General features: G+C 37.4%; 2 protein-coding genes across 5 annotated transcripts in view; one reads left to right on the top strand and one right to left on the bottom strand.

Annotated features, from left to right (window-relative positions):
• LOC115220541 (homer protein homolog 2) overlaps window positions 1–7723 on the bottom strand; it is a 207674-nt gene extending 199951 nt beyond the window's left edge. The window contains exon 1 of the mRNA XM_029790686.2: window positions 7527–7723. Within this exon, the coding sequence (XP_029646546.1) occupies window positions 7527–7537 (11 nt within the window). The 5' untranslated portion in view covers window positions 7538–7723. The remainder of the gene's footprint in view (window positions 1–7526) is intronic.
• Window positions 7724–7829: 106 nt separating this feature from the next.
• Window positions 7830–21789, top strand: part of LOC115220540 (aryl hydrocarbon receptor nuclear translocator homolog) — an 80298-nt gene continuing 66338 nt past the window's right edge. For all 4 annotated transcript variants that reach the window (XM_036509840.1, XM_029790684.2, XM_036509839.1 and 1 more), the window contains exon 1: window positions 7830–8150. In XM_036509840.1, coding sequence (XP_036365733.1) covers window positions 8108–8150 — 43 coding nt within the window. In that variant the 5' untranslated portion in view covers window positions 7830–8107. The remainder of the gene's footprint in view (window positions 8151–21789) is intronic.

Below are 21789 nucleotides of genomic sequence, written 5' to 3'. Positions count from 1 at the left end.
AACTCATCTCAGACCATTACAACTCATCTTACCCAGAGTGGTGAATGGAAGCATGTTGGGCCCATAATCCAGAAGTTACGAGACTGAAACTAGGCTCAGCAAAGAAATGGATACGGTTTCTGATAGTTATAATTTGAAGCTGAGTCGTAGACAAATATATCAACTTTATACATGTAGGAGTGGCTGTGTGGTAAGTAGCTTGTTTACCAACTACATGGTTCCAGGTTCAGTCCCACTGCGTGGCACCTTGGGTAAGTGTCTTCTACTATAGCCTCGGGCCAACCAAAGCCTTGTGAGTGGATTTGGTAGACGGAAACTGAAAGAAGCCCGTCGTATATATGTACATATATATATGCGTGCGTGTGTGTGTTTGTCCCCCTAGCATTGCTTGACAACCGATGCTGGTGTGTTTATGTCCCTCTTATTTAGCGGTTCGGCAAAAGAGACCGATAGAATAAGTACTGGGCTTACAAAAGAATAAGTTCCGGGGTCGATTTGCTCGATTAAAAGGCGGTGCTCCAGCATGGCCGCAGACAAATGACTGAAACAAGTAAAAGAGTAAAAGAGAAAAGAGAGTATATATATCTACAAGGGTAAATACAAATTATATTATGCAACAGAAATTTATATGGGGTCCAGGGGTACCAACTGAGCAGAGTACACTAAAACCCAAGTAGCATAGTGAGCACAGATGATAACAACAGCAGGACTTTTCAAACAGTATATAAAATGGCTAGAAACACCAGTTGAATTCTATATTCAGTCATCTAACACTGTAACAGAATTCTGCTCAAGCAGGGTTGAAGAATTATATGTAGAGTCAAAAGTTTTTCAAATATTTTGGTTCCAGAAGCTAACCCTCGCTTAACCACTGCTTATGCAAGTTAGAATTGCTGAAAAATATCTCCCTTTGATTATTACTCATTCCGATCCATGGCTCGTTTTCTGAGCCTGTGGAACTTCATCAACCAAGAGGAGGTGGAAGCTTCTGAGAAGGAGGTCTTTGTCTTGAAGAACAAGAACTGGTACCAGTGCTGAAGCAAAGAACTGTCAGAAAGGTGGCTTCAGACAGTGCAATGTGATAGCCTCTACTTTCAATGCTAGGCTGTTTTTGTTCTAACTTGATGAAAAGGCAAAGAAGTTAGCAAAATTTTGCAAAACTTGTGACTGAACACAATTCAACAACAAAAGCATTTTACCAGGTCATAAATGCCATGGCTAACATTGCCTTTCACCACTCAGGAATTGATAAAATATAAACATGCTAATCAAATATGAATGTGAGATGATATAATCAACTGTACCTTCCTTCACAGTAACTGCCTGGATTAGAAATCAATATTAAATAAGTTCAAGGCAGAATCATTAGCACACTAGGCAAAATGCCTTTACACATCTTTACATTCTGTGTTCAAATTCCACTGAGGTCGACTCTGCCTTTCGTCCTTTCGGGATCAATAAAATAAGTACCAGTTGAGCACTGGGGTCAATGTAATCGACTTAGCCCCTCCCCTGAACTTGCTGGCCTTGTGCCAAAATTTGAAACCAATATTCGATAACTTCCATTATTTACTTTCTTGCAGTATTCTAAACCTTACAACATTTATCATTCCTCCAACATTGTGTCCCCTCCCCATGAAATCCACTTATGGATAGCTTTCTCCTCTATCATAGCCCTTAACCCACTTATCAATCTTGTCCTGCTGTATTCCAACACTTAATTATCAATAACTTCTTGTTCTGCTCTGTTCCCACAATCAATGTCTCAGCTTTTATTTCAGGGCCACTAACTCACTCATGAGGAAGGAAAAAGTTTTCAGTCTAGAAACAGAAATTACAAAAGAGAACTTCCAAACACGGCTCTATGGTTAAGAAGTTTGTTTCAAAACCACAAGGTGTCATGTTTGATCCCTCTGTGCAGTACCTTAGACAGATGTGTTATATCATCTCATGTTATTCAATAACTTCTGAGTAAAATCTGGTAGACAAACTCAACACACACATGTACATCATTTACATCTATTTTTCCATGCCAGTAAGGGTTAGATGGATCTCACAACATCTTGTTATTTGTTATCATTCTTTGTATCACCACCTGTCAGTCCTTTGGCATCTGGTACAAACTACAAAGAAAAGCCAAACAACTCTTTCGTTTTGTGTAAATTTAACAAATTTTTATGACTACAAACCCTTCTTATCACCAACTACTTTGCTTTGCAGTATTGACAAGGGATTGCCATTAAATCTATGTATCAAATAGAAATACCTTGTGATATTTATTATTCTGTGCAAGTATTTAGTCATTTAATAAAATAAAGACCAATAAAATTAAATATGCGACAAAAAAATTGGGTGTGCTTGATGAGAGATACACCTAACCAAATCCATTGGCAGTATGTCTATAGTGAAAGAACAGAAGAAAAAATAGCAAACCATTTTCAGAAGAATTCCATCAAAAAAACAAATCTTCATTGACTTACTCCATGCATGCATAGGTAAGGTGTAGTCTTTATTTGGGGTAACCCCATTATATATAGGTAGATGCCTTTCCCATCACTGAAGTTAATAAGGAGAGGAGAGACAATGATTAATAACATTCTCAGGCACTGGCAAGATTGATGCAGTTGACATCCAACCAGAAAATCCATCTACAAGCTGCTGGAAAAGTGTGAACAGGAAGAAACCAGTTTGGTTGAAATGCTTGCAAATGACTCGAGTTCTGCTAAAGAAAGGATTAGATAGTAAACCTGGGAGCATTATTGGTTTGGTCAAGAGGAAAATGTTACGTCCATGACATTCACAAGCTCTCAGAGTCTGATGATAATGATGAGTTAATGCTCCTCTTGCAAGTATAGCTACAGGTAAAGTGTGGGCTTGGAAGCGATTCCAATAAAAGGCCTATCGTGCAGATGAAGTGTAGATTAGAGGTTTGGTCTGAAAACTATGAAAATTGGTTCAATAAGAGTTATGTATCTTACAAGTGCATATTTGTGTATGGTGATGGAGGGAGGCAACATTCAGTAAAACATGGATTTCAAAGAGTATAATATGAACTTAGGATCTTGAGCTCAGCAAGTAGTCCGAAACATTGGGTTTCATTGATTGTTTTCGTTTTCTATTTGAAACAAGATTTTGCAAGAAGCATTAAACTTAATCACAAGATGATTTGAAAAGTTTTCAAGTTCCAATCAGCCATAAGTTGTACAGAAAAAAAAAAAAGACATTCAAAATATTTGCTTGCATGAGATGAGGAGGGTGAAATATCCCATGAGGGGTCTTGTTTTTGAAGATGATAACCTGTACCTTCAGTTGTGGCAAAGCAAGACTCAGTATACTATTTTACTTGTTTCAGTCATTTGACTGTGGCCATGCGAGCACCACAATTGAGTTGTGCAAATCGGCCCCAAGGACATAATCTATTTGTAAGCTTACTAGTACTTAGTCTATTGGTCTCTTTTGCCAACCGCTAAGGTTACAGGGACATAAAAACACACCAGCATCCGGTTGTCAAGCGATGTTGGGAGGGACAAACACCACACACGGCCCAAGGACATATTCTTTGTAAGCCTAGTACTTATTCTATTGGTCTCTTTTGCCAAACCGCTAAGTTACAGGGACATAAACACACCAGCATCGGTTGTCAAGCGATGTTGGGAGGGACAAACACACACACACACAAACATACATATATATACGATGGGCTTCTTTCAGTTTCCGTCTACCAAATCTACTCAGAAGGCTTTGGTCAGCCCGAGGCTATAGTGGAAGACACTTGCCCAAGGTGCCACGCAGTGGGACTGAACCCGGAACCATGTGGTTTGTAAGCAAGCTACTTACCACACAGCCACTCCTACGCCTATGCTCAAAATTAGACAAAGAAATCATCATTTTGTGCATTAGTGAGAAAAGGTGGATTTGAGGTGTGTATAATTGTTGAGAAGTACTTGCATAGAATCCTTTACTCAAGAAGGGTCAGTCACTAATGGTTCTTGTATAGGTCGCCTGCTTCAGAGAGGCCTTATACAGCAGTAGAGATGTGCTGGAGTTTATCAAAGATTTCATAGTATTAAATAGTTGAGCATCATCCCACATTCAGGCTTCCATAGAATTTGAACTTAATACAGCAGCTAAGAAAATACTCATCAGTTATCCACTGATGGTACACTTTTGAGCATATGTCTGCACAGTCAGGGCAGTTACTCAGCAACTCAAATTGTCGCTTATGACAAATGAGGCAGCCTTGGTACTAATAACAGGAAATCCTTTTCATTTGCACTTGATGTTTTCGCCCACCCTTACCATTAAAAAAGACTCCCCACCTCTGCTTTCCACAGTCAGTTTAGCCTGTTAGAAATAATAGCCAAAATCTTCCTCCAATCACACCTTACTGTCTTGAAAAGACAATGTATTCCTGGATGCAGAATGTCTAAAAAAAACAAGATAGTTATGGCTGGAATGCCTTCGAATACCAAGATCTATACATCAGAGCTGTCTTGGTGCTAAACAGTAACACCAATGGCTCTCCTCTACACCAAACAACATGGGCTGAACCATTGAAAGTAAAATGTCTCTGCTGGAAATAGAAACTCTGTTTTTGACAGTCCATACTTATACAAGTGAGGCACCAGTGTTATGAACTGTCAAAACTGATATACTAATAACACAGCAAGCTGATAGCCTAATAACAGGGTCATTTGATGAAGAGGAGGAGGAGGATCCACTCATAGTCACATGTATATGTAGAAAGACTAAGCTTCTCTCAGCAGAAACACTAAACTCTCATCGGTAACTACAGGTTGTTGGAAAATCTTTCTAAGTGGTAGTCAAGTTACCTATTGTTGTTTAAAAACTCTGAATGAACAGACTTATGATTAAAGGCATTCATACCAAGCCATTCCTTAAGTTTACACCTGGGGTTACATTATCTGCTGCATTTTTCTCCCTTTTAAGAAGAGAGTGTGATTTGAGGGTTATTTCACTGTTGTTTCTAGCATATTATGTAGCTAGGTAGAGGCTCACTTCGTCATTAGCTCATTAGATGAAAATGAGCCTGACCACAAAATAGATGACATTTACATTCGGAGAATGAAAATGATTGAAGACTAAAACAAATACCATAGCCAAGTCAGAAAAAGTGATGGGTGATGAGATAGAGGATAGCTAGGATATCTGCAGTTCCTGCTTGTTGGTTCAATGACTAAATACATTTATAGTGTATGTAACCTGTACCCTACCACCTTCCATCCAAGATTGGCATCAGACTATTGATTAGCTTACACTGACCGATAATTTGATCTGAAGAAAGAACCAATTAGCTTAGTTTCTGAAAGTAGTGTTCTAAATTAGTAAATAGAAAGATTTGGAAGTTGCTTTTGAAATTTAGAATCAATAGAAGCTTCTTAATAGTTAAAAGAATGTTTCATATTTGGAGGCTATAATTTGATTGGTATCCTTGACCATAAACTTCGTTTACTGGCATAAGGTAAAAATTGAAAAAAAAAACAAAACATTATGATGGGTTTATTAGAGAACTGGAAGGGGTCTTTTTGGGTGGAGGAAGGAGAACTGATATCGTTAATATTTTGAATAGAAACTTGAATCAAAACACTAAGTTTTTTTTAGTTAATTAAGTAATAATAACAACAGACTTCAATAAGAATTAGGAATAAGGTTCTATTATTTTTGAATTCACACATTTACTTTAGTATCCTTTTAGAGGGATCTTCAGTGAGATGAACAAAAGCTATCAGCAATCGTGTATGAAGCATAATACTACAGAATTTTAATATATGTAACATGGGGAGTTATTCCCAGTAAAACAGAATATAAATTCTAAAATATCAATTTTTCAGGTGAAGTTTCTCGAATCTTCAGAATTATAAGGTACTCCGAACCCATAGTTTTAGCCCCTCGTATATACATAATTAACCCCATTAATAATTTTAAGGCTCTGAGATCGATATGCAATAGGCTACCAAATCTGTTCCAACTCATACAGAAAGGTTTTAATCACTTCCCGTTACACATTGGCTGCTGACTCATGAATCAATCTACAAACAAATCAACGGTCGTTACTGCATCTTCAGTCATCAATAATGAGACAATTGTTGTGGTGATACATAATGAATAAGCTCAAAATATATACTAAGTGGCTCCAATTACAATGTTTGGTATTTCGTTTATAGAGACATACAAAAGAAGTGGGGGTGGGAAAGAGCTAAAAACGAACTAAAAGAAAACAAAACGTGTGAGATCATCGTTGCTAGGAACACCTTGATGTGTTCTGATAAAAATGAAAAAATCTGTGGAACACTATTACTTATCAATTAATCATATGAATTCGACTTAAGCAAACACTGTCTCTTCTTATTACCCCCAGATTATATTCAAACAAAATAAAAGAACTGAAAGAGAAAAGCAACGTTACACGAGTAAATAGATTTTTTTTTTTCCTTTAAGGAATGGGTCTCCTCCGCATTTTGGATATTTCTCGAAAAAGAAAAAACCGTTCCCCAAACCGAAAACTTAACTGGAGGTATGAATTACTTTGATAAGTAATTGGTGAAGGAAGGACTGAGGATTTAAATAGTCAGCCCACCTTCAGTAATTAAGAGCCAGTCAAAGAAATCGATCGTGTCTGAAACGGCGGTTCATGTTAAGAGCGACACGAATCCTTCGACAAGGATAAAAGGGGAACAAAATTGTCTCGGGTGTGAAAAGTACAATAAAACTAAGGCAAGAGTCTCGAAGACAGATTTATTTATTTAATTGGTTATTTCAATTTTTATTTCATGTTTAGCGATACCTTGTTCTACGTGTAGCTAGTCACTAGTGAAGTAGCTAACAAACAACACACTCGCACAATAATCCGATTTGCTGGATGATGGATAAGTCATCGGCGATTTCTAAAACACTCCCTTCTAATATTTTAAATCGGAGAGAGAAGGAAAAAAAAAAGCAAATAATTATAAACTGCTTGTAAGTTTAAATAAAAACTAATTAAATTCAATAAAAATCTGCTGTAATACCTACGATATTCGATTAGATAAAGAAACATGTAACAATAGCGCTCGCATCTGACCATTTACTACATTCACATGTCACTTACACGAAATAACCGCATCTTCTTTTTTTTTTTCATTCATTCAACATACTTGTTTCTGTACTTTCTTTTTCATCTTTCCCCCACAATTTTTAGTTTCCAATTTGCAAGACCGCTAAGACAAAATTAACAACAACGAATGAATGGAGTATTATGAATTTTTGTTGAGGTCCTTGTGTTATCCCCTTTTTTTTTTTCAAGCGGAAAAAGAAGAAGCAAAAGAAGAAGAAAAAGAAAGTTATAGGAGTGGAAAGAGAGAAAGCAGAAGGCTGCAAAAATGTGTCAGTAGCAGACAATAACAACAGACGGATAAAAGAGAGAAATATAGTAAATACATAGAGAAATATATACAAATATGTTTATATATGTGTGTATATATATTGTACTATGAAAGAAAACAATAATAAAATGTATGAAAACTCACCCCGAATTCATTATTATGCTTCTTTTTTGTTATTTTCTCTCAAAGTATAGTGTTTATAGGGGGTCGATAAAAAAATAGAGATGGAAAGAGAGAGAGGAACCGGCAGGAATGTAAAAAATATTAGAGCGGCGGACGAAGTGACATTTTGAGTTTGTATCTGCCACCTTTCAGTTTGGCTGACAGAACAAGTGGCGAGCGTGTGTGAAGATATCGACGGGAGACGACCAAACATCTCGCTCGAAATCTCGTTCTAGTCTCGTCTTTGTTCTGCCATGATTCTTCTTCTTCCTCGTCTCGCACGACACCAACAGCAGCAGCAGCAGCAGCATAAACAACATCAACATCGTTAACAACAACAACAACAACAGCAGCAGCAGCAGCTGTAGTGACAGCAGCAGTAACCATTGAACTGCAATTTTTTCCCCTCCATCCACTATTTTTCTTTTTTTGTCCCCCCTTTTCATACGTACCACACTCCCCCCTCATTCTCTCGCCTATCAGTTTTTGTGAGCCTTTTTTTTCCCACTGTCCGACTATCGATTGATCCGTGAGATTTTCACACAAAAGAGAAACTGCTTGCAATGGCTGCAGCGGCTACAGTATCACCAGGTCCGTCGGGTTCCGGTAAGTGGCATTTTACTTTTACAACACGGAAAAAAGATGTGTGTAGTAGTGTTTGCTGCTATTGTCACACAGACAGACTCACTCATGTCGATTTTCCTTCCACTTCTCTTCTTATTTAGCCCACATTTATTCTATTCTATCCTATGGACCTTTCCATTTCGATTATCAATCAACCCCTTCTACTTTCCGAGCAGGTTATCAATCACCTCAATAAGTATTTAACCCCGATCACTATTATTAATAATGCTACGACTAACAGAATATTAAAAAATAAAAAATTATTGTTTATTATTTCCACTCGTCTCTTCTCTAATTAAACTTTTCTCGGAGGAATAATATGACACGTTTACTGGTTTCGTTCAAATTATTTCCTCATTTCCTTGAACGTGTAGTTGTAATTACTGTAGCCTTTGGATCAGTTATGGACCTTTTAATAAATAAATAAACAAATCCTTGATTCCTTCTTATCCAGATCGTAATGCTGAGAATGTAAACATGTTATATATATATATATATGTATGTATTTATAATGTATGTACACATATATGAGAGAGCAGTTGATTTATTTTATCAAGTGAGAAGGATCTGGTATAATGTTTGACATAACTAATTACTACATGCTAAGCTTTAGAAGTGTTGTTGTTTAACCCCTAAATCATTTCTGATTGAGCAGACCTACGATCAAAGGTATTTCAGCTGTGACTACCTCGTTTTTACGTACATCTAGATCTACATTGTCCAATATGTTCGATTTTTTTTAAGACGGTAGGGTACAGCTCAAAGAAATTCAGCTGCTATTTCTACCTTATAAAACGATCACGTAGAGGTTCCCTCACGAGTATCAGAGAAGGAAGAAGGGATATAAATAAAAGGCGTAACGAACAAATGGTTTTGTTTACGTATTTCTATTTCATTTCACATCTAAAGGACTTCAGTCTATCATGTCCTAATAAACACTCCGCCTCTGATCTCTAACTAACCATCTGATACATATTTATTTACACATCCGCCTTAAAACCATTTGCCTGGTCTAGAGTTCACTGACTGCGCTCTAGTTTCTATTTCTACCTTGTTTACTCGTTTGGTTTATGACATTTAGGAACCACCAAAGGGTGTTTAGAATCAGAGAGTGTCTCTCCAAAATATTTATTAAAAGAAATTCAATATATATACATATATATATGATCTATTAGGTATCATCTGACATACACACACACACACTCAAAAACTGAACAGTGGTTGTTCGTTTATGTGGGGAAATGTTATTAGCTAATTCGTTCATCTCTCTATCTCTTTGCCATTCGTCTTGTGGTCAGATCTGCTCTGGCTACCAACGAGCATTTCCATTGATCTATCCTGAACATAGCTCAACATGCGACACATAGATACTAGCAGATGCTCGCGTTATATATACACACATATATGGTGTGTGTGTGTATATATATATATATATATATATATATGTATATATATATATATATATATATATATATATACATATATATATATATATATATAAATATATATATATATATATGTGTGTGTGTGTGTGTGTACACATGCTCATTTACTATATATATGGGTATAGATGTGTATAAGGTCTCTATAGATAGATATCGATGTAATAGTGGAGTAATAAGGCGCTTCACATACTACAACCAAATTTCCCTTACTAAATTGTTCAAATGTAATCAACTGCTTCAAATCAAAGACGTTTTCTCCATTAGTGCTCTCTAAATCTTCATTCCAAATTTTCTTTTCTTTTCCCTTTCCCCACTCTTTCTTAATATTTACCGCTAAACGGAGCTCCATGTCGGATCAATTTGTTCTGTTGGAAATGTCACGCCTTCCAGTTTGAACTCCTCTCGTTCCTTTTATTTATTTAATTATTTAATTAACTCGGTCTTCGTTTCTCTCTACCTAGATCTCCCCCAACGCCCCTTACCTTCCGTTTCTGTCCTTTATTTGTAGTAGCAATGACGATGATGGTTTTTCCAATGAAAACTGCATCTCTTTCTCTCTCTCTCTCTCTCTCTCTGTGAGTGAGAGCGCATGTTGTGTGTGCGTGCGTGTGAGCGCGTGTTGTGTTTGTGCGTGTGCCGTGTTATTTATCCGAATCATTTGTGATTGTTGAAACTAGATTGTCTTTCATTTCTTTAATTAACACCACTCTACATCAAGTATAAAATTAATTGAAATTTTCAACATATTTAAATGACGATTGCCATCATCATCATCATCATCATCATCATCATTATCATCATTATTACTATCATATTATAGCTGTTCTGATTGTTAGTGTTTTCGTTGTTTGTTCTTTATTCAGATATATTTTATTCTCTTTTTAAATGTGTGCGTGCGTGTGTATGTATGTGTGTGTGTGTGTGTGTGCGTGCGTGTGTGATAAAATCGTGTATCTGCCCAAATAAAAACAAAGTTCTTTTATTCTGCCAAGTCTAATGATTCTGACGCGTGTGGTGTTGTTGGCGGCGACATCAGTTGTTCATACGGAAGATAGTAGTAATAATTGCTTGTTGTGATGACGGCGCTAACATTGATGGTGGTTACGATAGGTAGATAGTATTGTTAGTAGTTATATGGTGACATTAGTAGTATTGTTGGTAATAGTTATCATGGGTATAATATTGTTGTTACTAGTTATGATGGGGGTGGTTTTTATGGTAGTATTTGTAGTGGTTATAAGCTGGTAAGAATACTTTTGGTGGTTTACGACTTTCTTCGGATTCTGTTTTTTACTTCTTCTTTGATATATAATAATAGTATTGTTGTTGCTGGTGGTGGTAGTGGTGGTGATGGTGATGGTGGTTGCAGCAGTAGTTCTTGTAGTGTTGATGTTGATTATCAAAATAATATCGTTGCTGTTGTTTAGCACCAACGTCAACTTTGATCGCTCAAAGACTTTCCAAACACATCCATCCTCTCTCTTTAAAGCCATTTGAAATTACATTAACCATCTTCTTCCCTCTGTGTTTTTTTTTTTTAAAGCTAGATGGGTTGTGATATGAGGGAGATTTGACTGCTCTTTCCAGCAATGCTTCTTCGTTATTGATGGTGGTTTGATAGTAATGGTAACCATTACTAGACGATGGTGGTGGTTGTGATAGTTATGTTACTGATGGCGATGTTGATGGAGGGGGTTATTGATAGTAAGTTTTGTTGGGGAGTGGTGATAATAGTGGTATTAACTGGTTGCAATGATAGTAATTACAATATCAACATAGGAAATTTTTATTTGTATATGGTTTCTTTCATGTCAGAAAAGAACAAAATTCTAATGTAATTATTGCTATTTTACAGCATATCAGAGAGAAAACTTGCTATGAATTAGAGTTTACTGAACTGGCAATCAAGACAAAATATAAAATATGTATAACCATTCCCTATGAAATTTAGGTTGAATTTAGGATCTGGCACAAAATGAGCAGAAATTGTCCCTACAATAAGCAAATGAATCACAGAAGATGGTTTTTTTCAATTACAAGGAGTATGTAATAACTTCAGAAGGTTTGGAACTGTAAGACTCAACTATCTTGCCTTGCGATTTCTTCATAAAATTTAGTATAGTCTTTTCTAGTACCTATAGCTATTTCCTAGAATTTGGAGATAGTGATTTTCAGCAAGGGTTTGTTGTAGTTTTTGTCTTTTTGCTTCAGTGACTATAACAAAATTCTGCTGAAGATCAATGTGTCTAAATTCTTTGACATACTGATTTCATGAAACCATCACTGGAAATAACAAATGACATAATATGTATGCATGCCTGCATTAATTATACTCCAAAGGGTTGGCAGCAGGAAGGGCATCTGCTGTAAAATACTGTATCAATAAATCTTTATTCAACTTATGGTTTGCCAGCTTCAAAAAGTTGATGCTACAACAAAACAAAGATGGGGACATACATATATCTGTGACTGGTTTATTTCAGTTTCCATCTATTAAATCCACTTACAAGGCTTCGGTTGGCCCATGGCTATAGCAGAAGACACTTGCCCAAGGTGCCATGGAGTGGGACTGAACCCAAAACAACATGGTTGGAAGCATATATATATAAGTATGTATGTATGTGTATGTGGTTGAGAAGCTTGCTTCCAACCATGTTGTTTTGGGTTCAGTCCCACTCCATGGCACCTTGGACAAGTGTCTTCTGCTATAGCCATGGGCCAACCGAAGCCTTGTAAGTGGATTTAGTAGATGGAAGAACAAAAAGTTTATGTTTGAGAGGGGTCACTAGTTATAGTTTGCTTAGTTGATTTGGCCTGAAGATTATGAGGTGCTGTTCAAGGTAACTTGATGTTATATGCAACTGTCTGCCATTTGCACCAAGCACCCTCATCACATGTTACGCATAAATCATGCTTTAGATCACCCTACATCAAATATATTGATTTCTTACATTGGAACTAATCTTCAAGTTTGTGGGTGATGCTATAGTGACTAAACCAAAATCTTGTTTTACACCAGTACTTATTTAGTATCTCTGGAAGGAGGAACAGTAACGTGGCCAAAATTTGTCGCTCTCATTTCTACTACTTCATAATAAAAATATATGGAAACTGAAAACCAGTTGGACAGACATGAAACTATGGTCCTTATTACTTACAAACATAAATGCATCTTTTCAAAACTCCAGGGTAGTATTACTTCATCAGCGCATGACATTTTACTTGTGTATTTATGTACTGTTTGACAGGTTGGACAGTCTGACACAGTCCTTAATTCTCTCATGTGCACAAAGAGAAAACACTTTTTCATGTGAGCTTGTGCATTCTATGTTCTTTCTCAAGTCATCCAAACAAGGTTCCTTTTTGTCATTAGAAAACCACCAGGTGACTCATAGAACATATCACTGTTACAGAAAGAGGATTCTAAATTGCCCCCTTTTTACTTTTTTTTTGTCATAGACAGCCCCTGGAAAAGTAACTTAAGATTTTGCATTCACAAACAGAATATCAATGTGGGTTGAACATATCTCAACTGTGTGTAAAATAGCCTCACAGAGACTTAGAGCATAATGAAAAATTGTAGGTATACTGGACAAGGAAGAGCCATTGTTTACAAAACAGAAACCCAAGGCCTGTTAACCAACTCATCACATCCTAAAAGAGAGCTCTTAGGATCATTATAGGCTCATACCCAGGTTGGGTTTGTTTTGGTTCCTTTCTCGGAGCTGGCCAGTTTTTTGTTCCCTGGCTTTCATAAGGGCCAGTTTCCCGGTTTCTTGGCGTATAGGTTCCCCACCTGGATGGGACGCCAGTCCATCGCAGGTGAGCTGCAAGATGCAGGAAGAAAGTTGTGGTGAAAAAGTCAGCAGAAGTTCACCGCTACCTTCTGCCGGAGCCACGTGGAGCTTAGGTGTTTCGCTCATAAACACACATCGTCTGGTCTGAGATTCGAACTCGCGATCCCTTGACCGTGAGTCCACTGCTCTAACCACTAGGCCATGTGCCTCCACAGAGCTGATACAGTAAAATATCCCACCATCTACTACATACTTACAACACAGGAAACAATATTTCAGCAATAATACTCCACAAAATATTCAACCCACAGCTCATCAAAAGTGAGAACAGTGCTACTACTTCAATATGAAAGATGCTAGTTTACAAAGGTCAGTACATTCATGTTGTGCACAACCTTTCGATGCTTGATGCCAAAACCCATATTTTAGAGAGGAACTTCGAACTTGCACATTAGAAAGTTATAAATAACATGTTTTTCAAGGTGCTCAAGTATTAATATAGATTTTCCAAAGTTTTAAATAACATTTTTAAAATTTCAGTGTGCACTGTTTTGAGAACTACTAAAGTTGGTACTCATTCTGTCTTCATAATATATTTATTGAATCTACATTGGGGTTGTTGAAGGACACTTGCTTGTTATGTTTCTGTTGGAAGATGTTTTCAAGGTTTCTATTCATGGAATCTTAATAAGTCTGGTATGAGATGTCTAATATTATCTACATGCAATCTAGATCACATGCCTGACTTCTATGAATAGAAACCTAAAAATCATTGAATACATCACATTCGTATCAGCTACACATTTTTACTTGTGGCTTCTTGCTTCTCTTTTAGTACCTTATATTTCTGCTACAGTGTAGAACAAAGTACAAAAATGGCTGATGAAAGAGCTGGGGGTGAGCTTTAATTTTTGGGGGGTTCTTTTTTAGTTCCCTTTTGTGGAATATAATTCCTCTCATGTCAAGGTGAGGATGGACATGTGTCTATGGGCTCTCTTGCCTGCATCACTTGTATGACCCTAGCCAAATACAGTTTTTTTTCCACTTGGGGTTTAGTGCCCCAAGATTAGAAAACAGAACATTTTATCAGGTCTATTCCAATAACCTGGTCTTGTCTTTAGTATCTTTCCTATGTCCTTTCTGTTTTTAAGACTGTAGGGCATGATTTGAGGAATATTTCGCTACTATTTCTAGCAGGTTGAGCAACCACATTAATGTTTCCTTGTTAGCCTGTCAGTACATTGATTTATCTTACAGGTATTAGCAACTGTGTTGTTGTTTACCTTTAATTTTCTCTGTAGAATAGACAAATAGGTCAATAGTGATGACTTGAGAGAAAAAATACATTATTAATGATAGCTTGAAGAACAGATAGAAAGGTTTCTTTAAAAAGAAAAGGCTGAGACTAATCTGTTGTAGTTCATATGTACTGAAGAAGTAATTTGAGAAGCCTGCATCAGTATACTTTACACAAGGGTCAGTTTTAGTGGTCTATAATATATATTTAGTCACATAACTTTGGGTACTAAATATTTTGGTACTTTTGCTGATTTGTTCAGTGCTTCAATCCACAACAGCTTCAGCCCTTTTGATCTCATCTCTGACCCTATGATGCAAAACCCTTCTCATTTTAAAGTGATTATATTTGAATTTAAACCTTCCATTTAATCTCAGAACTGTTTGTTAAGTTTTCAGATTTCATCTGCAAATGAAAGAGATAGTTATCTAATTAAATTCTTCCAAATTGTAGATTATTTTAATTTTGTTCAACCCCACTACATCCCTGCTGGAGGAGAAGCTTTCACAGGTCCTCCAAAACCTGTGAGATTATAGTAATCATCATTGTTCGACCGTGGTCGAGACAATGGAATTTATCGTGCTACGCCAGACTTCACGGTCCATCATGTGGCATTACGGAGGTCCTTGCTGGAATGCCTGTATCCCTGGAGATTACATCAGGGTAGGAGAGTGGTGCGCCCTCTGGTATTGCGAGTAGGTGGGCTTCCAGATGAGAAGAGTAGAATTACTTCTTTTTCAGCTCTACAACAATGTCCAGCAAACTGGACTCTCCTAACCTTTCACAAGAGATGACACAGGTGGTAGTTTCCCATATATTTGCATTTTGGTTGGATGGCGCTTCCACGAGAGATTTTGAGCTCTCATAAGGAGGCGAGTGTAGGTTCCATCCAACCGCCTCTCAAGCTTCTTTGATAACGTCCAGGTTTCTGAGCCATATAGTAGATTTGGTTCGACTGTGGCTTTGAATACTTCAAGTTTGAAGTCTCTACTTAGATTTGATGACCAGATCTTATGCATGACATTGCCAGAAAAGATACAGGCTGGGGTGAAATTCCAGAGGGTAGATATTCTCTGGAAGGGCTCAGTAGTGGTTTGTGAAGAGCCTGATGGGTTGAATACAGCATGGATGATGAGAGAAGGAGAGACAAATCAGTCAAGAGTACCTGAATAGAAATGGCATGAGATAAGCCAATTCCAAGGAACAGAAGCTGTTATTGTAGTGGTAGAAATAACTGAAAGTGAGGAGACGGCATTGGCTGCGGGCCAGAGCCTGGATCATGTCTGTGAGTCTGCCAATCAGCCAAATAGCCTTTCTCTGGATGTGATCTTGAAACAACACCGTCCCAGATGTCAGAGCAATTTTCCATTATATTGAAACACTGTGTATTTTGTTACAAAAATAGTCATAAATAAGTTAAACTTCATTCCAATAGATTTGTATTTACTGTTTCAGTTTCTCATTTTGTTTAGAGTTGGGCTAGCACTGACCGAGTATACCTGTGATTAAAAGTATTCTAGCAGTGATTATCCTTTTCTCTTTTTCTTTTTTTTTTCTCCAAGCATTATTGTATGTAGCACTCATCATCAACATCTGCTTTCCATGCTGGCATAGGTTAGACGGTTTGACTGGAACTGGTAAACCGGAGAGCTGCGCCAGGTTCCAGTCTGGTTTAGCATGTTTTCTACAGTTGGATGCCCTTCATAATGCCAACCACTCTGAGAGTGTAATGGGTGCTTTTATGTGACACTGGCATTGGCTACAACTACAATTTCACTGGGCTTGATGAGTCTTCTCAAACACAATATCTCATCAAAGGTCTCAGTTGGGTCGCCATGAGGCCCATCATTCAAGGATCATGCTTCACCACCTCATCCCATGTCTTCCTGGGTCTACCTCTTCCACAGGTTCCCTCCACAATTAGAGGTCAGCACTTCTTTACGCAGATGTCCTCATCCATACGTCTCACATGATCAACCCATACGTATCACATGATCAACACATCTGATGCCTCTTATGCACAGTTTCCATCTACCAGCTCCACTCAGAAAGCTTTGGTTAGCCCAGAAGGGTATAGTAGAAAATACTTGCCAACTGATTCTTGTGAGTGCAATAGGTTGGTTGATAGAAAATGTATGGAAACTCAGCATATGTGTGTGTGCACAGTTACCAGGTTGAGTCAAAATTTTTTTCATATTTCAAGCTTTAATTAATAGTTTAAACAAATTATGCATGAAAAGCATTTATGCATCAAAATACAACCCATCATATTCTATTGTCTTGTCATTGTTGTGCCAGAAGCTCAATTCCATGCTTATAGCATTTGGTTGGTTTAAAGGCAAAAATCTTCCTCCATCCATTTTCAAGCTCTTCCATATTGGTGAACCTAGATCCATGCAAGAAATGAGCCTTGGTTTGTAAAAATTGGTAATCTCAAGTTCCTCAAGTTTGTGCTTGGTCACATTGGCAGAGTGTGCTGGGGCATTGTCATGCTATAGGAGTGCACATTTTTAGTTGACCAGTGCTGAGTAGCAGGCTTTCGAAGCATCATATATTTGCTGCAGCTGTTAAGCACAAAGGTTAGCATTCACAGCAGAACCATCTGGGACAAGAGTGCAACACCCAGTCAAAATTCCACCAAACACACATCATGACCGTCTGTTCGAATGGCCCTTGTTTGATAACTGAGTTTGAAGCCTGGCCAAAATGAAGTCACTTGTTTCTTTTATTAGGATTACAGAAATCAATCCATTTTTCATCTCCAGTTACAATTTGATACCAAAAACGAGTATCTCAAAGATTTTCTGGTAGATGTTTGCAAATGTTCACGTCATTGAGCCTGGTCATTGGTCAATTCATGAGGAGCTTCTCAACTATGTCTATTCACAATCCCAAGCTTATGGAAATGTTGACTGATGGTGCTTTGTAAAGGACCAACTTCTGGTGGAAATGTACGAATGCTTGTACTTGGCTGTTGTCTAGTCATTCAAGCAAGGCCTCATCTTCCTAAAGAGAACATCTCCCTGACCTTGATTTGTTTTCGAGGCTGATGTCACCTTCCTTGAAATGGCTGAACCTGTTTTGTGCCACATGTTCGTTGACAGTTCCTGGGTCTTCTACATCATTAATTTCTTTTGCTGCTGCTCTTGCACTCAGTCCTTTTTTCCACAGGTAGCATAAAATGGTTCTGATTGTAATTTTTTCACTACCCAATCAAAGCTGTTGTTCTAAAGAACAAGCAATTAATGCACCTTTGTATGAAACTGCTTGAGAAAAAGTAGTGATGTTATGTTGACATTCCTTGCTAGCACATCCTCCTGTATCTCTGCACTTCCAAACTTTTCTGACTACATGAGGTTATGATACCACACCAGTCAACCAATCCAATATTTCAATTCACACTTGTGCCGGTGGCACATGAAAAACATTCGAGCGAGGTCGTTGCCAGTGCCACTGGACTGGCTCCTGTGCAGGTGGCACATAAAAAACACCATTTGACTGTGGCCGTTGACAGTACCGCCTGACTGGCCCTCGTGCCGGTGGCACGTAAAAGCACCCACTACACTCTCGGAGTGGTTGGCATTAGGAAGGGCATCCAGCTGTAGAAACTCTGCCAGATCAGATTGGAGCCTGGTGCAGCCATCTGGTTCGCCAGTCCACAGTCAAATCTTTCAACCCATGCTAGTATGGAAAGTGGATGTTAAACGACGATGATGTATCTAATTTGTATTTAATCTAAATTTCTCAAACTGTCATATGCCTAAATCCTTTTTTTCCTCCCTCAATATCATATATTTGGAGAGGTTCGGTACTGTAAGCACTTCAGCTAATATTTTGAAAGACTGTAAAATTCTTAAACTAGTAAAAGTTAAACTTAATCCTAACATGTAATCAACTGATTGGGGATATATGGAGGAAGTTTAAATCCAGTGATAGGAAGTTGTAAAGAAAAATGTATGACAAGTAGCCTTGAACAATAGCTATAGTCTGCGACTCACTGGTATTTCCTAGTTTTCCGGTTATTTCATCATGATCATTCAAGTACATCATGCTTTAGTGATATTTAAAAAGTGATTGAATAAGGAGCCACGTTTATTGCATTCAGTGAGTAGGTGGGTGTTTATAAACCCCTAAAGTGTTCAACTATGATGAATAAATATTGCTTTAAATTACTATAAAAGAAAACTTTTGTGTTAAATTTGTGCTCAAATAAATGACAGGAGTGTTACTGCATTGTGAAAAAAAGACTATTTCTAGTTTAAGTTGATATTTGAAGCTATGTATATCTATATATATATATGTGTGTGTGTAAACAGAAAATTACAATCCCCTTACAACACAATTATGTTTCTACAGTTCTATATTTAAGAGATGAGGAATTATTTACATTAGACGGATATTTGTCCTCATCTTATTTGTTGTTAACACCTTTCACCTTCAGGAGCCTTCATCAGGTGTCTTGGGGAAATTTCAAACCTGGGTTCTCATTCCTAAGGTATTTTTCGATGTTATTATTATTATTATTCAGGTCCCTACCTGGAATTGAACTCGGAATCTTGGGGTTAGTAGCCCTCGCTCTTAACCACTACACCGTATAATAATAATAATAATAATAATAATAATATTAATAATGATAATAATAACGAATGAGAACCCAGGTTTGAAATTTCCCCAAGACACTTGATGTAGGCTGGAGGGTATATCAGCCAAAATATTGCGTTAACAACAAACAAGATAAGGACAAATATCCATCAAATGTAAATAATGTTTTATGTTTCTGTTTAAAAAGTTGTTCAAAAATAAATGGTTTGTTTTTGTTTTTTTTCTGGTGTTAGAGTGAGAAATCTAGTGCTGTCTCTGACTTGGAGTGGAAATATTCAAAGATTTGTTAAGCAGGTATGGCTGCGTAGTAAGAAGCTTGCTTCCCTACCACTTGGTTCCAGGTTCAGTCCCACTGTGTGGCACCTTGGGCGAGTTCTTCTACTATAACTTCAGGCCAACCAAAGCCTTGTGAGTGGATTTGATAGGTGGAAACTAAAAGAAGCCCATCATATATATATATATATATATATATATATATATATATATATATATATCTGTTTGTGTCTGACAGCCAGTGTTGGTGTGTTTACATTCCTGTAACTTGGTGGTTCAGCAAGAGGGACTGATAGAATAAGTATTAGGCTTTAAGAAAAGTCCTGGGGTCAATTTGCTTGGCTAAAACCCCTCAAGATGGTGCTTCAGCATGGCCAAAATCAAATGGCTGAAACAAGTAAAAGAATAGATAAATAGGAGTTTTTGTCAATGTTGTTTAATCACAAATGAGCCCTGATCAAAGTAATTCTAGAATAACATACATATATTACCCAGGGGTGGCATGTCATTCAACAGTAGTGATCCATGCCAGATTCTTCTGTGTTCTGAGAAATAATGTAAAGAAGAAAAAAACATTTTGTTATTCATCAAAGTAAACAATGGCCACAACTAATTCATTAACTCCAGTATAAAAATTTGGTGAAATTTGATAGCTCTTTCCATCCTCTGTCAACCTAACTTAACTCCTTAGCATTTAACCCTTTTGTTACCAACCTGGCCTAAACCAGCTCTGACTCTGTAGTACAAATGTCTTGTTTTCATAACTTTTGAATTAAAATCTTCCACCAAACCTTAGTCACAATTTATGTTCCTAACACTAAGTCATTTTTCTAAATTCTTTGTTATATTTAAAATTAATTGAAAGAAACAGAGCATCAAAAACCAAATACAGTAACGAAAGGGTTAAACTGGTCATATCTAACCAAAATATTCTACCAGTTTTATGTTCAAACTGACCAAATCCAACCTCTTACACTTACTCTACAATGTCATTCTAAAAGTAAGCAAAAATTTATCGTCAAAATCATGAAGCTACAAGATAAACCATGCCAAACAGACAGATGTCTGGTGTAGCCATCTGCCTGGACAGGCTCCTGTCAAATCACCCAACTCATGCCAGCATGGTAGGTGGACGTTAAATGATGATGATTGAAGAAATAAGCGTTACATTTGACAGGATAGTAATCCAAATGCTAAAGGGTTAACCTGTCAAATGTAATGTTTATTTATTTATTCATATTGTTTTGAATTAATCGTGCATTACCTTGAAGCTTCAGGATTTTGATGATGTGTTTGTTTTCAGAATGACATTGTAGGGTAAGTGTGAGAGGCTGGCTTGAATATAAAACATGGTGGAATATTTGGGCCGGATATGGCTGGTTTAAATGCAAAAGGGTCTATCGCTTTGGCTTCATTCATCATCATTGTCACCATTGTTTAATGTCAGTTATCCATGCTAGCATGGGTCGGATAGTTTGACCAGGGCTGGCAAGCCAGGGAGCTGCACCAAACTCCAGTCTGATTTGGCATGGTTTCTACAGCTGGATGCCCTTGCTAGTGCCAGCCACTTTACAGAGTGTACTGGGTGTTTTTACATAGCACTGCACAGGCACTTTTATATGGCACCGCACGGGTGCTTTTATGTGACACTGCTAAGAGTGCTTTACGCCACCAGAGGGAGCAGTCCTAACACTTCTGCTGCAAGAGTATGGGTCTCCTTGAGTACAGCAAGGAGCCAGGCATCTTGGACCTTTGTCATCTCGCCTGACCCTTTAGCATTCACATTACTCTGTCATTTGTATGGCTTATTTATTCACATTGTTTTGAATTAATCATTCATTATTTTGTAGTTATGAGATACTGAATCTCGCCAGTTTGAACATAAAACAGGTAGAATATTTTGGTTGGTTTAAATGCTAGAGTTAATGTCCCTTCATTTTCACTGAGACCCACCTATTCTATTCCATCTCTGCCTACATATACACAGTGTACTCAGTGGTATCAGACTGGTACTTACATTTTGGTGGTAAGTTCACACCCATTAGAACCTACAATTTGGCAGCTACTAGGCAGTTGCTTTACATGATGGAAATAACAGCCAAATCTCCTTGAAAAGTCACACCTTACTCTTCAAAATAGGGAATACTGACACATTGGACAAGGCAGTGTAATCATAGAAAACCAAAAAGACAGAATTACCATAGCTA

The sequence above is a fragment of the Octopus sinensis genome, linkage group LG16, assembly GCF_006345805.1.
Source record: "Octopus sinensis linkage group LG16, ASM634580v1, whole genome shotgun sequence".
Classification (NCBI taxonomy): domain Eukaryota; kingdom Metazoa; phylum Mollusca; class Cephalopoda; order Octopoda; family Octopodidae; genus Octopus; species Octopus sinensis.
This window is presented reverse-complemented; position numbering and strand designations above follow the sequence as displayed.